The sequence below is a fragment of the Vitis riparia genome, chromosome 12, assembly GCF_004353265.1.
Source record: "Vitis riparia cultivar Riparia Gloire de Montpellier isolate 1030 chromosome 12, EGFV_Vit.rip_1.0, whole genome shotgun sequence".
Classification (NCBI taxonomy): domain Eukaryota; kingdom Viridiplantae; phylum Streptophyta; class Magnoliopsida; order Vitales; family Vitaceae; genus Vitis; species Vitis riparia.
Genome location: NC_048442.1, coordinates 9,113,005 through 9,130,309, shown reverse-complemented (window position 1 = coordinate 9,130,309; position 17,305 = coordinate 9,113,005). Strand labels below are relative to the sequence as shown.

General features: G+C 32.8%; 1 protein-coding gene across 1 annotated transcript; it reads left to right on the top strand.

The window, feature by feature from the left end:
• Positions 1-10,557: 10,557 nt before the first annotated feature.
• On the top strand, positions 10,558-15,496 carry LOC117927228 (serine carboxypeptidase-like 42). The gene is made up of 10 exons (XM_034846679.1): positions 10,558-10,929; positions 13,300-13,407; positions 13,514-13,606; positions 13,716-13,808; positions 13,903-13,988; positions 14,105-14,383; positions 14,488-14,621; positions 14,798-14,890; positions 14,983-15,100; positions 15,195-15,496. Exons 1-10 carry the CDS (start codon positions 10,674-10,676, stop codon positions 15,357-15,359), a joined length of 1,425 nt encoding a protein of 474 aa, XP_034702570.1. The 5' UTR covers positions 10,558-10,673; the 3' UTR covers positions 15,360-15,496.
• Positions 15,497-17,305: the final 1,809 nt, after the last annotated feature.

The following is a 17,305-nucleotide window of genomic DNA, read 5'->3' as shown; positions in this document are numbered from 1 at the left end:
TGACGGTTTTATTTATATAGTGGCTTCCTGCAGACAGTCAAAGACACCCCCACACCCTCTATTTCCCTTTCGTAACTTCCACAACTGTACTTCACTTTTCAATTTTTTTTTTACCTATATATTTATTACAACCTTTGATTTCAATGTCAATTAAAACAATAAAGAGAGATAATAGAACAGTGTTGGATCTTATCCCTTGTTTTTTGTTAATTATTTTCTATTTGTAAAAGATAAATTTACCTACTTACTGTCCAAGAAATTAATAATAGGACACATCCTGAAACTGTGGGAAAAACCCAACCTCATAACATTACACCTTCCTAAAATTATGTTTTCTTAATTGATTGGATGGGCAAAAATTGAGAATTTTAGAGAGCCTACAAATTTCATGCTTGAATAATGAAAGGAAATTAATAGCTCATTTGAGAGTAATTATCACACATTTAGCACATTTAGCAGGTACTTGGTAAATCAATTTAATAACTTAAAATGACTTAATAACTTAATTTAAGTCATTAAGTAAATTAAATATGTTCGATAAAATAACTTAATGGTGCGACTTAAAGTTAAAAATAACTTTAAGCAATAAGTAAAAATAACAAATTTATTTTTAAGTCAACATCTTCATTTTACCTTTTTACCTCTATTTGCTCTGGTTACCTTCACGATCTCTTTTGCTACTCCATGATACCTCAGTTGTTACTGGATCTCATTTGCCCTAATTATAATTTATGAAAATAAATATGTCAATTTGATGATTTAAAATAAAATTTAAGTTAATTTTATCAAATAACCTTAATACTTAAAGTAAAAATTAAGTAATAAATTTTAAACTAATAACTTAAGTATAATTTAACTTAAGTCATTAAGTAATACGTGTTAAATTTTATCAAACATCCCCTTAGTCTATACTTTCCTTGGATAAACCACTCCAGCATGTCACTTGATTTCTCCTCCATCAATAGGTCAATTTTGCTTGTAGTAAAACTTACTACAATTTTATCATTGTGTATTCAACTCTTGTATTCTACATAGTTTTCTATGTTGAGTACATAACATTGGTGTTTGTTTTTTGGTTGAATAGAAAAAGTTAAAATATTTGACTTTTTTTATTCAATTAAAAGTAATATGTTGATATCATCCAATATAAGTAAAGTGAACTTATTATCAATATATTCAGTTTAGGTATATTGGTTGATATCAACAAGTTACTTCTAATTGAATAGATAAAGTAAAATATTTTAACCTTTTCTATTCAGTCAAAAAACAAACGCCATCAAGTCTTCCAGCCCATTATTGTGGTTGTCGTTATATGGTATCAGAGTCTGTACTGCTCCTGTGTTTTTGGTTTCCCTTGCTTGCTGTTTGTCACTACAATGGCCACAGAAAAATCAGCAACTTCAGCAAATGCTTGAGTCAGCATTATTCCATCTGTTTCCATCTTCAATAATCCAACCAATCTTACATCTATAAATGCAGCTGCTCAACTTCCATTAAAGCTCACTCCTTCAAATTCCCTTTTGTTTGTTTGACTATGTAGATGGCATTCTTACCTGTCTTCCTCTCCAAATTTAGCCTACAAAAGTTACATGTTAATCGTTGGGATCATGCAATTGAAGGATAAGCTCTCCTTCATCACAAGTGGTACCAAAAGTATTTCTGAGCACATGAAGCCCATTAAAAGTACTGTTGATGAATGACGAACTAGCCATCATTGGCCCTTTACTGTCTCAAAGGCCTTGGTTCTGAGTGCAAAGGGATTGTTGGCGCAATTCATGCCCATGATTCTCAGCGCCATGAGAGCTTTCTCAAGAAAGATCGGGAAACCCCAATCTAAAATCCTCCAATCATGTGCATTCTCATTCGCGAAGGTGGAAATTAATACAAGAATGGAAAACCAATCTCACGGCCAATGTCCAGATCAACGCAACAAGAACACAAAATTTCAACTGTGAACACCATTTTCAAAATCGAAGTGGACAGCAGAATAATCATGGTCAATCTTGGCAAAATAATGTGACTTACGGATTCTATGACAAAAAGGATCATACTACACGACAGTGTTATCAATTGCACTCTTTTGTACCCATGGCACACACACCATATAGCAGCATATCCCTCTTTCACACTAAACGGGATTGTCCACTTAAGAGGCTCTCATCATGTGACCCTTGATCTTAATAACTTGAGTATCCAACAAGAATATATGTGAAGGGCCATATAACTTTGTTCTTGGAGATGGGATAGGTCTTAAAATCACTCACACTGGTTTTACAAACCTTTCTACTCAATTGAATATTTTCTCTTTATCCAATGGCCTTTGTGTGCTTAATATGCAAAACAATTGATCTTTATTTCTAAATTTTGCAAATCAAATTGTGCCTCTACTCTAATTTTCTCTTCTCAATTTGTTGTCAAGAATTTATGCATGGGGGTGCAACTTTTTTGTGGTCTCAACAAACATGATGTCTATGAGTGACCTAATAATAGGATACAAGTATGCAACCTCCACTTGCTTTGGTTTGGTTGGGGCTAAGGCTTCTCCATATTATTGGCACAAATGCCTTAGTCATCCTTGTATTAAAATACATTATCACCTTGTTATTACAAATCTTGTTCCATCTTTGTTAAAAATGTCTCCAAACATCTTTTGTAATTTATGTTGTTGGAATGGAAGGCATCGTCTTCCTTTTGAAATTTCCTTTCTTCAAAGTCATAGTCCCTTGATTTACTTTATGCTAATATATAGGCTAACTCACCCTCTAACAAAATTAATGGTATAAATGTTATCGGTTTTCATTCATACTTTTAGTTTTAAGAGGGATATATATATATACAGAGTTGCACAAAAAATATCTGACATTTTCAAAGAGTCTTAAATACAAAGAAAAGTTAAAAACAAATTTTGAATGCTGTTGTACAACTAATTGAAGAAAATAGGAATCAAGTTGTAGCAACTGTTGGCATCTTAGATCTAAGTAACAAAAGCAATACCAATTTTTTTTTATAAAAAAAATTGATCTTTTAGGGTTAAAGTACTAACCTTTAGGTTTGGATATTCTCTAACCTTTAGGTTTGGATGTTTTCAAACTTTGAATTCCAAGTGTTGAAAGTTGTTGGAAGTCTTGTAAATCCATAATCTTCCTCTCGATGACTCAATCTTGTTCTTGACACACTTTTGATGGGAAGGAAAGGAGGGTGGAGGTTATGACTCTCTTTCTCTCTGGATGGTGGAAGACAAAAGTTATCAAAACTCTAACCCTTGGGGGGTATTTATAGGGATCCTAATTGGACTTAAGTGACTTGAGCCCATATGGGTTTGGGTCACTTAATCTAACCCAAAATGGGTCATAATTGGTTAACTAACCCAATAAGGCATATTAATTAATCAATTAGCCCAATCCAGAGACTTTGTTCACTTACCCTTGTGCAATCTTGCATAATTACCAAAATGCCCTTATGCACAAAAGTGAAGTTAGAGCTAATCCGCCCCTCATAATATGTGTCAACAAGGTATATGAGCTTCGAGTGAGGACCATTAAGACCCATAATAATACTGACTCCCTCAGAATCCAATTTTGAAGTTGATCAATATCCTACTATAGAGAATTAACTAAACTCCAGTATCTTATGTAAATAACAACGAGACACTAAGTGCTCAGGTCTGTGACCTGCTATCTACTACATGCAGACTCCCCCTGAACTGGTATTCGTAATCTAACAAGGTGGTGCTATCACCTATCAAGATTACTTCTCAAATCCTTGAGTTATAGATCTCACTTATTATGTGATCAAATAACATTCTCTTAGCTCTAAGGAGCATATGTCAAATTCCACTCCTATGGTCATAGATTTCATGATCACATATCTTTTGGATTTCCAAGGGGATACATTGTCTCAATCCCATGGGATATCATGGTGCCTATATTGAGAATACATATTGCCACCAGTCTCCATCAATAGTGACCCAATCCATAGGGATGTATGACCACTTTAGGGTCTCACCCATAGGTCAAAGCCTTATATTGATTTTGGTATAGACTCAATATCCTCTCAAGGTTGAGAGTCCATGCAGTATAGTAGCTTGATGAATCATGATAGTTGATAGCCTTGCGTTATGATTCATCGTAAGTCCTATCCAATGTGCATCACATACACTAGTACGCTCACCATGGGAAACCCATCTTGATGGCCAAGACAAGCCATTCCTCCAATTAGAAGGTAGTGCACTACAGTCTCTAATGAATTGCCTAAATCCATGAAACAATTGTGGACAACTTATTCACTTACAAGGGACTTATGACTTGTATTTTTTATGCAACTCCTAATGCACCTAAGTCATGTATAATGTAAGAGACATAGATTGAATGCTTAAATCAATGTCAATACACCAAAGGGATAGTAAGGGGATGGTTAAGTCTAACTTTCTTACATCATGTCTTACTATGTCAATACATCAAAGGGATAGTAAGGGGATGGTTAAGTCTAACTTTCTTACATCATGTCTTACTTCTACAGGCTTAATCCCAATAGTAATAAGATCATTTGAATTTGATGACATAAAAGTGGCAGTCGATGCTTTAGGAGAGACTTGTGGAGAGGCCACATTTGGTGCCAAGGCCAAGTCTATTGGTGAATTATATGAATCTTCCATAATGTGTGGAGTTACTATTGATGTGTCTTTGTTTAATGGACATTCTCTAACATACCCCTGCAAAAAGGTGCTCTCATTGGAGATACCAATGAGTTTAATTGATGAAAAGTGATGGATGGTAAAGGCTTTATGAGAGCATCAACAAACTGATCTTTAGATAGGATATGATATACAATAAAGGATCCTTAAGCCACATGGTCACGAACAAGATGATAGTTAATTGAGATATTCTTCATCTGTGGGTGAAGCATAGGGTTAATAGAGAGATACGTGGCACTAATGTTATCATAAAATATGCGAAGCTAATAGATAGTTAACATGTAACTTAGTAAGTAAATGTTTAAGCCAAAGCAATTCAGCAGCACAAGATGCAAAAGCTTGATGTTTTGCTTTGGTTGATAAACCGACAACGAACTTTTTCTTCTTTAAACATTAGGAAATAACATTACCACCTAAATAAACAATGTATGCTAATGTGGATGTGTAATCATCATGATTGCCTGCTCAATATGCGTTCATGAAGGCACTAACATAAAACTGTAGGTGATGTTTAAGAAAGAGGCCATGATGGATATGTATTTTAAGTAGCACAAGATTTGCTTGGTTGCATACCGATGAGTCTCAATGGAAAAGTGCATGAATTATGTTAATTTGTTGACTACATAAAATATGTCAAGTCGAGTAAGTGATAAATATTGGAGAGCAAATCGAGTAAGTGATTAATATTGGCGAGTACCAATTACTTGGCAACACTTCATAGCATTTGCTAGTAGATAACCATCATTGAGTTAAAGTGACTAAGTAGAGGACATAAGCATGGTGTAGTCTTTAGCACCAACCATATTTGTCTATTTTAGTAAGTCTGAAATGTACTTGTTTTGAGTGAGAGGAAGACTGAAGTTGGTTAGAAGTACCTCAATGCTGAGAAAATAATGAATGTTGCCAAGGTCTTTGATAGAGAAATGAGTGATCAATGCTTGCAAAAAAAAAAAAAAAACATGTGAGAAACTCGTTGTCATTGCCTGTAACAATCAAATCATCTACATAAACCCAAAAGTAAAGTGTAATATCATTTTTGTGATAAATGAAAAGTGATGTGTCATTGCAAGAGTTAATAAAACCAAAGGAGAGTAAAAATCCTTTTAACTCAATGTACCATGCTCGTGGTTCCTATTTAAGTATGTGACTTGCCTTTCATAGTTTGCACATGAATGTCGAATTATTTTGATAAACAATACCCAATAGTTATTGCATATAATCTTCTTTAGACAATGTTCCATGAAAAAAAACATTATTTACATCCAATTGACAAAGTAGTGACCAATCATTGGTTAAGACAAGAGCTAGGATAACTCGAAATGTTGTCGACTTAACAATTGGGCTAAAGGTGTCATGAAAATCAATATCAAGATGCTGGTGAAATCCTGTTGCAACAAGACGAGCTTTGTACTTAAAGATTGTACCCTTAGGTTGTTGCTTTATTAAAAAAAAAAAAAAAACCCATTTTCAACCCATGGTATTTTGAGAGGGTGAAGGAGGAACAAGTTCCCATGTTTTGTGTTAGAGAAGGGTTATAAGCTTAGTGGGCATGGCTTGTTGCCATTCAACCTGTTTAATGGCTTGGGTGACGCACATGGGTTCAATAGAATCGTGAAGAGGATATTTTGTAGATGTTTAATAAAAGTGTTGGGGTTTAAATATGTTATTTTTGGAGCGAATGCTAAGGAGATAAGAGGAAGGAGGCGAAATTAGATGAGATGGATTTGTTGATATAAAAGGAATTGAAGGTGGTGACAAAGAATTGGGAGCAGTAACATCTACTACACAAGAACTAGATAGAGGAAGAGAGGAAGAGACATGAATTTAAGGAGTAGGAATGGAGTTACCTGACCCTACAAAGAGATGTGATTAGGAAGTTGGGAGTGACCATGGTAGAGTACGCAATGAAAATACTATGGCAGTTGTTGCTGGTGTTTGTTGTTGGGTAGTGAGCAATGGCATTTGTGGTAAAGATAACACAATTAAAAGAGGATTCCAAGCATGGGCAGAGTTAGAAAAAGTAGAAAAAGCAAGGGATAAGGTTTAAGAAAAGGGAAATTTAATTTCTATAAATCAAACATGAAAAAAAAGTATAGATTTTATGCATTGTAATATCCAAACAAAAATATGCACTTTGATTAAGTGAATAGCCAAGAAGAAGACATGGAGAAGATTTTGGTTCATGTTTATTGGAATTATATGGTGTTAACCATAGGAAGCATAAATAACCAAAAACTTTTAAACTGTCGTAATTTGGTTTCTTGTGAAATAATTTTTCATAAGGAGAAGAAAACTTTAGGATGAGAGTGGGAAGAAGATTGATTAAGTAGACAACTATGTGAAAAGTATAAGAACAATATTAATGAGGAAGCTTAGCTTAATAAAGAAGAGTTGGGCTAGTGTCAACAATGTGTTTATAAAGTCCTTTAAAAGTACCATTATGTTGAGGTATGTGAGGTAGTGTTTTTAGATGTTGAATACCCATTGTGCTAAAAAAATATTTTAAAGTAATATATTCTCTACCACAAAATATATTAGACATATTAAAAAAAAGAAATTAAACTAATGCAACATATAATAATAATCAAAGTGTCAAACTCAAACCACCAAAAACAAAAAAATTCCTTTCATGTAATCACAAAATAAAATAAATAAACAAAATACAAATAATAATAATAATAAAATAAATCAAAACTCACTTAATCCTAAAATCAATCAATAAAATAAATAAATAAAGAAAAACAATAAAACAAATATAAGTGAAGCTAAACCTAAAAAAGCGCCTAAGTGGGCTTAAGGTGGTGCCTAAGGGGCCAAGTGTATCTAAATGACCCTAGGGTGCCTAAGTGGGCCCAAGGTGGTGCCTAATGGGCCAAGTATATCTAAATGGGCCTAGGGTCCCTAAGTGGGCCTAAGGTGGTGCCTAATGGACCAAGTGTATCTAAATAGGCCTAAGGTGCCTAAGTGGGCCTAAGGTGGTGCCTAATGGTCCAAATGCATCTAAATGGGCTTAAGGTGCCTAAATGGGGCCAAGGTGGTGCCTAATGGGCCACGTGCATCTAGAAGTTATCCTAACAAGGAAGGAAAAAATCTAAGTCTAAATTAAGGCTGCCTAGAATCACAATGGGGTCAGATGAGTCGTCCCTTAATCAACGTTTCTCAGGTGGTGTCTAATGGATCACCAGAGAATTATTGTAAAGTACCAAATGAACACGTAATAGGACATGTGCTAGTAGGACAAAATGGAGGGTCTACACCTAGATATAATTACCAATTTACCTTTATAATATTGTGAAATACCTAGAAAGTCATCCCTATATATGATTGCTTCTTAATTTTTTAGGGTTTCTTTCATAGCTTTGCTTGTAAGAAAGCTCTCATTTTCCCATCTTCCCATTTTCTCACTTCTTTGGAAATTGCTTCTTCCCATTTGCCCTAAAAGCACACATTTTTCTCTAAAAAACCATATTCGTAGACAACAAATTATTAGGGTTTTTGTATATTCCTCCTTTCTAAGAAAGAAAACCCTAAATTTTGAGGCTTTGTTAGAACTATGACTTGTTTTTTTTTTTTATTATATTTTTTTGGCTTTAGTTGATGGGTTTGAATTATTTTAGGTTGTTTATTTGTAAATCTATCTCTTATGTGCATTTTCATTTTTCATCTTATATACCTTTTATCATAAATATATGGGTGATATGTAACAATGAGCAAAACTATGAACTAGTTCAATGGGGACATCTTAAAAGTTTAGTGCATAGATCCATAGCATGGAGGTAAGAATGAGGGTAAATATCTATCTTATGGTTATTGAATAAAAAATCTAGCAAGTAAAAATGATATAATAGAAAAAGGTTCACCTGGTTTCTTGGTACACTTGTTCATTAAGTCAAAATTTGCTTTTTCAAGTCAGTATGATAACTGAAAAATGCAAACATCATCCACAATGCAACCATATTTAGTTGATACACTATAACAAAAAATAAAATTTAAGGCACTAGATTTCTTAGCACTTTCAAGAAGCGTCATTATTTGGCTTTTATAAGGGCAATTGAGTAAATAAGTGGTTAATGTTGGCGCTTAGAAGGAAAATATTAAACCATGGCGCTACGTTTCCTATACGTCTTTATTATTTATTTTTACCTTGGTGTTCTATAAAAAAGACATCAAAATAACACATTTGTATATGACTCATGTATTTCCTATTCCTTCCCATGACCTCATAGTGCACCAAACATTCCTTTCATTTTTGCAAAACCCTGATAAACCCTTTGAGATCAGTGAACTGCAAACTATATTGATTAGTGGAGTCTCTTGATGTTAGAGATCTTGTCACACGATGCATTTCCAAGGCCTAGTGTGAGAGACAACAAACACTCAGAGGAAAAAAAAAATAAAAAATTCAGCAATGAGGGCTGAAAAGAAAATATCCCAAGGAACCAAATTTGAAATTTTTAAAACCTTTGGCACTATACCTGGAGGCACCCTTAAGGGTGTCTGGCCTTTTAGGTTCCCACACTTGTAATGTTTTCTTATCCTTTCAATTTTATTCAAATTTTCAAATATTTTTACTTTTAAATAATTTTTTTAACCATTTGACAATAAATAATTGTAAAAAAAAAATTAAAAATAATAAGCCCTAAATTATATTCATGTGAAACAAACATAATATTAGTTTGTTGATTAAAAATAATGCATAAAAGATGTTGGAATTGGTTTTGATCTTGACTTTTTTTTTTTTCTTGTTGGAAAACAAGCTTGGGCAAATAAGATTTTGCCTTAGGGTTTGTTAAGAATAGAAAAATAAGAGAAAAAAGAAAAAGAAAGTGCGGTATGGAAGAGAAGAATGAGAAAAGTATTTTAAGTATATTCATAACATTTTAAGATGGATGGAAAATAAAGTGGATGAGTAGAGACATTAGGCGGATGCATACATAACCCTTTGATATGAAATGAATTGATTATTCGTTATTATTTGGGGGTATTTTTAATATAGAAAAAAGAATTAATTTATTATTAATTATTAATTATTAAAATATATAGAAAATTTGTTATAGTGGAAATTATAAAAAGGAAAAAAATACAAGGAAATTATTTGGTTTGATATTTAATAATATTCTAATAGCAAACTATAACTTTGGTGTAAAAGATTACTTTTGATATATGATATATTGATTGAGAGAACATACTATATAGAAAAGTTGTTAGAAATAACGAAAACCATAAAGAGGAATACATAAGCAAATATTTGGTTGAGAATAGTTTTATAATATAAGGAAAAATAAGGTTGAAAAAATGGGTGGAACATTAGGAATGTTAACTAAATAAACTATTTATTTATTTTTTTTATAAAAAAATACCAAGAGATTTATTAAAGAATAAATAATTAAGAGAAACAATAGACATTTTAAGTAAATAATTTTTTTATTATTTATTATCTATATTTTTTAATAAAAAAATGAAAAATAAGATTGAGAAAATGGGACTTGTTGGGAATTTTCAATATATGAAAGGGTATTTTAGGAAAGAAAAAATCAATTTATTTATTTATTTACTTTTTTATTTTTATATTTATTTAAATTAATTCATTAATTTGATTTTCATTGAATTTATAAGATGTCATACAACCAAAAATAAAAAAAGAAAAATATTCAGGGAGACTGAAGAACCACCATGGTGGACCCTAGTAGTCAACAGAAACAATAAATTGCTCGAAGCTTCCGCTGGAGATAGTCGTATTTTATACAACCAAATTCTGTTTATCAAAGCCAAAACGTCACTTATAAAGGTAAAGAAACCCCGATATTCACGTGCCACAATCAGCCCCATTGATTATTTCCAAGAGCCGGTACTAATGCATCTTCATCATTTCTCGCTATTGAAGAATATCAAAGATTCAAAAGAGCCATCCCTTTACACATCATATGCCATATTAATGAAAGCATCAAGCCTCAAAACCCAGAGTTTGTGATCTCGTTGAATGGCTAGTGGGTGGAGTTGGGAGAGAGCTTTTGTGGGTCTTGTGTTGTTGTTATGTGATGTGTGTGGAGCTGTGAATAATGGGTGGCCGGAGGAAGACCTTGTGGTGAGATTGCCAGGGCAGCCAAAGGTTGGTTTCAGGCAGTTTGGTGGGTACGTCGATGTGGATGAAAAGGCTGAGAGGAGTCTGTTTTACTACTTTGTTGAAGCTGAAGAGGATCCTCAGAACAAGCCCCTCACTCTCTGGTTGAATGGAGGTTCATTCTTATCCTTTGCTTTCTTGCCTTCTTCTTGCCTTCTTGTCTTCTTGTCTTCTTGTCTTCTTCATGTATATGATCATTTTTGTTACAATATGAATGCTACCATTGTTACAGTAAGGCCACCATTTGAACAGTTTCGCATGAACAAATGCATGTCATAAATGTTTGTGATATTCTGTGATGAAATGTCTTCTCTTGTCTCATCTCTAAAAATTTTAGGGCTGTTTGGCCATGTTTTTTTAATTTGAATCTTGTTTTCAAAATAATATTTTTAAGTTCAAAAACAAAAAACTGTTTTTGAATGTTTATGAAAAAGGTGTTTGACAATTGTTTTTAAAAGTAGTTTTTTTTTTCTTCAAAAAACTTGTTTGAATAAGATATTTTTAAAAATAATTTTTATGTATCAAATATAGTTTGATTGATAATTTATTTGTTTAATAAAGAATTTTAGAGAAAAAAAATATATTAAAGCGGGTATTAGATGGTGAAGAAAGAAAAAGAATGATATAATATTCACTTTGATTTGTTTTTTTATGATTTTTTTTCTTTTATTTTTTAAAAATAGATATTAAAACAACTTATATTTGTTCTCTAAAAAGTGTTCTAGATTTCACTTTATTTTTAAAAACTGTTCTCAAACAACAACAACCAAATTCCCTTATGAATTTTTTAAAAACAAAAAATCATTTTTTAATCACACGGTCAAATGGGCGGGCTTTTAGTTTTGTGGTGGAAAAACCTTAGATGACAAAATAATCTAAGCTTTTCATTTATATAATTGTTTTTAATTTTAAAAATATACAAGGAAATAAAGAAATTATTTGTTGACATTTTAGATTTATAATTAATTTTATGAAACAGACTTACACCTTCTATGTTTCTTTGCCTTGCTTTTCCTTACCCCTCTTCCCTTTCACGTGCCCCATTATTATACATGCAAGTAGTCTGGTCAGAAAAAGAGATTTGAGTTCTCCCTACGTCTCTCTCATTTTTGGATATCATTCCTTTTAAGCTTTTAGTTGATGGGTCATTCAATAAGGTATCTTTTTCTGTCATTTAATATTAGTAATCAGTTAAGATTCCTTGTTTAATTTTGATTTGAAGCCAGATTTTTACCATCAATCATTAATTGATGTGAAATCAAAGGGAGAAGAATTGACAACTTCAAGTTTGATGGGGTTGTTGGAGAACATAAATTTAGGTTCCCTCATTAATTATTTGAGAATCCAAAAGAAAAGTAGTTGAACTGTTTAATTTTATTTCTGAATTTATTAGCATCTTTATCAAATAAAAAAAAAGAGAAAGACTTGTACATCCAATAGCTTTAAAAGGATATTTTTCAAGCTAAGCAAAATTTAGGGGAAGTTGATATTAAGATGGTTTTATTTTTATTTAAAACCTAAATAGATGTGAGTTTATATCTAATTTTAATAGAAATTCATAAAAAGAATAAAAATATTTTTTATTCTAATTGAATTAAGAGTCTGTTTGACAATGATTTTTAGAAAACGTTTCTAACATTTTTAACATTTGAAAATTTTTATATTTCAAGTATTAGAAATATTTAAAACGTTTTCTAAAATTATTATTTAACACATTCTAAATATTTTAAAATAAGAGAATTGCAAAAGTAAACAATATTAAAACACTTTTAATCCATTTTGACTTTGACAAAAATAGATAAATAAATAAATAAATAGAGCCTAAATTTTTGTACAAGCCTTAAATGGGAAAACAAAATATAGAAACCAAATATAGATTGAGGGTGTTTGTTTTTCTATTTTTTTTAATGATTTATTGAAATTTTTTTGTTGAATAAAAAAAACTAAATATCTTATCTTTTTCTAAATGAAAAAAGTAATATATTGGTTTTTCTTTATAAAATATTACAAAAATAAATAACTTAATACTTAATACTATAAAGTACTATTTAGTATTAAGTTCTATTTAGGATTAAGTGAAAAACAAACACCAAAGCAGCAAAAGTAAATTAGCAGAAATTTCAGCATAATTTCAAAATGTTGCCAACCAAAAACAATTTGGAAAAAATAATGATAGAATTGAGGAAGAAATAAAATATTTGGAAAGGAAGAGGACATTGGAAGCCATGATGAGAATTTGCTTTCAAACCATGTGGCCTCATTAAAGAAAAATGCTCAAGTTGCTGTAATGGTGTAGATGGGTCACACCTAATGTTCTCACATCATGTGTGCTCCTTTTGAGAAGCCATATATTACCTTTCTACTACTAGTGCAATGTATGAATGTGCCTAATATCAATCCTTGAAAATTTCAAAATAGAGGTTGATTTTTTTTTTTTCAAGATAATTCTTCAAATTCCATTGTTAATGAGAAGTTTCATGTCCAGGCCCTGGTTGTTCCTCAGTTGGAGGTGGTGCATTCACAGCACTAGGACCTTTCTTCCCTAAAGGACATGGCCGAGGGGTCCGAAGAAATTCAAAATCATGGAACAAAGGTGTTTCATTCTTTATACTACTCAACATTAGGGATAGTATGTAAATATTGATCAATTAACAGACGTGATTATATACTGACTTGCCATTTCATAATACCCATTGTAGTATCAAATCTCCTCTTTGTTGAGTCTCCTGCTGGAGTTGGGTGGTCATACTCAAACACAAGTGCTGATTACAATTGCGGGGATGCTTCCACTGGTAACATGATCACTATTCATATAGACACCAAATTCTTCTTCTGTTTCCTGTATAGATCTAATTAATGTATGTTTACCTAACCTAATGTTGATCTTTTTCCTTTTTCCAGCAAGTGACATGCTCACTTTCATGTTGAAATGGTTCAAGAAATTTCCAGGTTACAAGTTAAGACCTTTGTTTCTCACTGGTGAAAGCTATGCAGGTTTGAACTCCACAAGCTAGATTGAGTTGAGAGCCCATACATATATCTTTTCCTTGTATGCTGATTATATAGTGGGAGTCTAATTTTCTTGCAGGGCATTACATACCACAGTTGGCTAATGTTCTACTTGACTATAATAACAAGTCCAAGGATTTCAAGTTCAACATCAAAGGAGTAGCAGTAAGGAACCTCCAACAACCTTTGAATTCCCATTCTTGCATTAGAAATATAACTATTTTTGTAGATGATTTTGGTGTAATGTTTTTTAGTACTACATTTTTCTTTGGCTTTAATAGATTGGGAATCCACTCCTCCAACTTGATAGAGATGTTCCTGCGGTGTATGAGTTCTTCTGGTCACACGGGATGATTTCTGATGAAGTTGGCCTTGCCATCATGAATGACTGTAATTTTGAGGATTACACCTTCTCAGGTACACACAATGTTTCCACCGAATGCAATACAGCGCTGAACGATGCCTACAGTATTGTGGGCAGCTATATAAACCCTTATGATGTTATCCTGGATGTTTGTTATCCCTCTATAGTTCAGCAAGAGCTGCGGTTGCGCAAAGTGGTATCTAGCTAGCTACATATACTCTCTTTCTCTCCATTCATCTTTTAGTTTTTCTTCTTCTTCTCATTCTCTCTCCATTCATTTTTCTACTTTTTTTTGTACAGGTTACCAAAATTAGTATTGGAGTTGATGTGTGCATGACTGCAGAGAGAACCTTCTACTTTAACCTTCCAGAGGTTCAGAAAGCCCTCCATGCAAATCGGACTAACTTACCGTATCGTTGGACAACGTGCAGCAAGTATGTGCCAATGCTATCTAAAGATCTTTATATTCATATCTTAGGTTTAGGCCATGCCCATATAGATATGCAGCTGTTAATATTAGTAATGGTAGCATCACTTTTATGTCACATTCTATGCCTTTTTGTTGTGAATTGATTTTTTTCTTTTTTATGTTTTTGTCTTTGGATCATAGTATACTGTTTTACAACGAGGGAGATAGTAATCTTGACATGCTTCCATTGCTTAAGAGGATACTCCAAGATAAGATACCCGTCTGGATTTTCAGGTTAATGTTTTATTTTTGCTCTTTTGTTCCCTATGAAACATAGCTAGCATGGAAATGGTAGATGTGATTGAGAATTATCTTCCTGACTCCAGTGGAGATCAAGATTCTGTTGTGCCACTGATGGGCTCTCGGACACTCGTTCGTGAGCTAGCTAAAGATTTGAACTTCCAGCACACAGTCCCATATGGAGCTTGGTTTCACAAGGGACAGGTACTTCGAAAAATCGATATAATCTTCAAATTTGGCTGATAGGTTACTTGATACTGTTTCCTTGTTTCTGAAATAAAATGGTGATGATGAACAGGTAGGAGGGTGGCATACCGAATATGGAAATCTATTAACATTTGCAACTGTGAGAGGAGCTGCTCATATGGTACCATATTCACAGCCTTCGAGAGCTTTGCACCTCTTCGCTACATTTATTCAAGGCAGGCGATTACCCAATAATACTCGTCCTTCCATTGATTGAAAAGTTAGCTGCAATCGATCTCCCCTATCGACATTGGCTGTAGTTAGCCTAGTTTTGAAAATCTTGTTTACCCAATTTTGTTTGCCAATGAACTTTTATATTCAATCTTCTAGTTATAATGGCGGAAATAAGATGGAATGATGCCACATAAAGTGTAACATTTTTCTATGTCAATTGAATATAGTTATATTATTTTACTAATTTACTCCGTAGAAGAGAAAAAAAATACTTCACTTAGAGCTAGTTTGAGAGTGATTTTGAAAAGGGTTAAAAGTTATTCCTGATCTTTGAAAATACTTTCATACAAGAAATTAAGTATTTAGCAAATTTTAATTTTAAATTCACTTCGAAATTCTAGAAAATCGCTCACTTCAAGTGATTTTTCGATAATCATTTAAAGAGTGATTCTTCCGAACATGACTTTTTCTTATATAATATAAAGGTTTTGAGGGGGGAAAATCAACTATGTTTTAGTCAATCAGCATTACATTAAATAGGGAGAGAGAGAGAGATGTTAACCATTCTCCCTTAAAAATAGGATCCCCTAAAAATAGGAACTAAAAAACAACCTAAAACAGATATATAAAATCATTTGAAATCTAACAAATCCTAACTCAATCTTCAACACTCCCCCTCAAGTTGGAACATAAATATCAATCATGCCCAAGAGCATAGATATCAATCATGCCATTGATTAAATGTTCAAAGTGAGATCTTGGAAGTCCCTTGGTCAAGATGTCTACTATCTGTTGCATTGTTGGAATGAATGACAAACAGATAACACTAGCCTCAAGTTTCTCCTTTATAAAATGCCAATCAATCTCAACATGTTTGGTCCTATCATGTTGTACCAGGTTATGTGCAATGCTAACTGCAGCTTTGTTATCACAGTACAACTTCATAGGATGATGTGTTGGTCTCTTTAATTCTCTTTGAACTCGTCTTAACAGAAGAATCTCACAAATTCCATGTGCCATTGTTCAAAATTCACCCTCAGCACTGCTTTATCCCACTACACTTTGTTTCTTGCTCCTCCAAGTGACAAGATTTCCCCACATGAATGTGCAATAGCCTAAAGTGGATCTTCTTAAAAAAAAAAGTCCCTTTTCTAGTGTTGGCTTCAAATATCTTAGGATTCGATAGACTGCCTCTAGGTGTTCTTCATATGCTGAATGTGTGAATTGACTAACCACACTTACTGCAAAAAAGATATTCGATCGAGAGTGAGATAAATATATCAATTTGCCTACAAGCTTTTGGTATTGAGTTGTGTCAACTGGAACTCCACCTATATTTTCCCCAATTGTCTTATTAGGGTCCATAGTTGTATCTACACGTTGGCAGCCACTCATTCTTATTTCTTTAAGGAGATCAAGAATATATTTTCTTTGTGACATAACAAGTCCTTTTTTGGAGCAAGCAACTTCCATTCCAAGAAAGTACCTTATCGAGCTTAGATCTTTGATCTCAAATCTCAAAGCCAAGTGTTCCTTCAATCTCTTTATTTCCAACAAGTCATCTCTTGTTAGAATAATATCATCAACACAAACTATCAGAATGGTTACTTTTCTTTCATTAGAAAATTTGAAAAATAAGGTGTGGTCTCTTTGAGCTTGAGTGTAACCGAACCCTTTTACAGATTAGGCAAATTTGTTAAACCAAGCTCTTGGTGAGTGTTTCAACCCGTAGAGTGATTTCTTTAGCTTGCAAATATTCAAGCCAAACTTTTCATTGAAGCTTGGAGGGATATCCATATAGACTTCCTCCTCCAAATCACCATTAAGGAAGGCATTTTTTTATATATAGCTGTTGTAGAGACCAATCTAAGTTGGTAGCAATGGATAATAGGACTCTGATTGTATTTAGCTTCATGATCAGTGCAAAAGTTTTAAAGTAATCAATTCCATAGGTCTGAGTATAACCTTTTGCTACTAATCAAGTTTAGT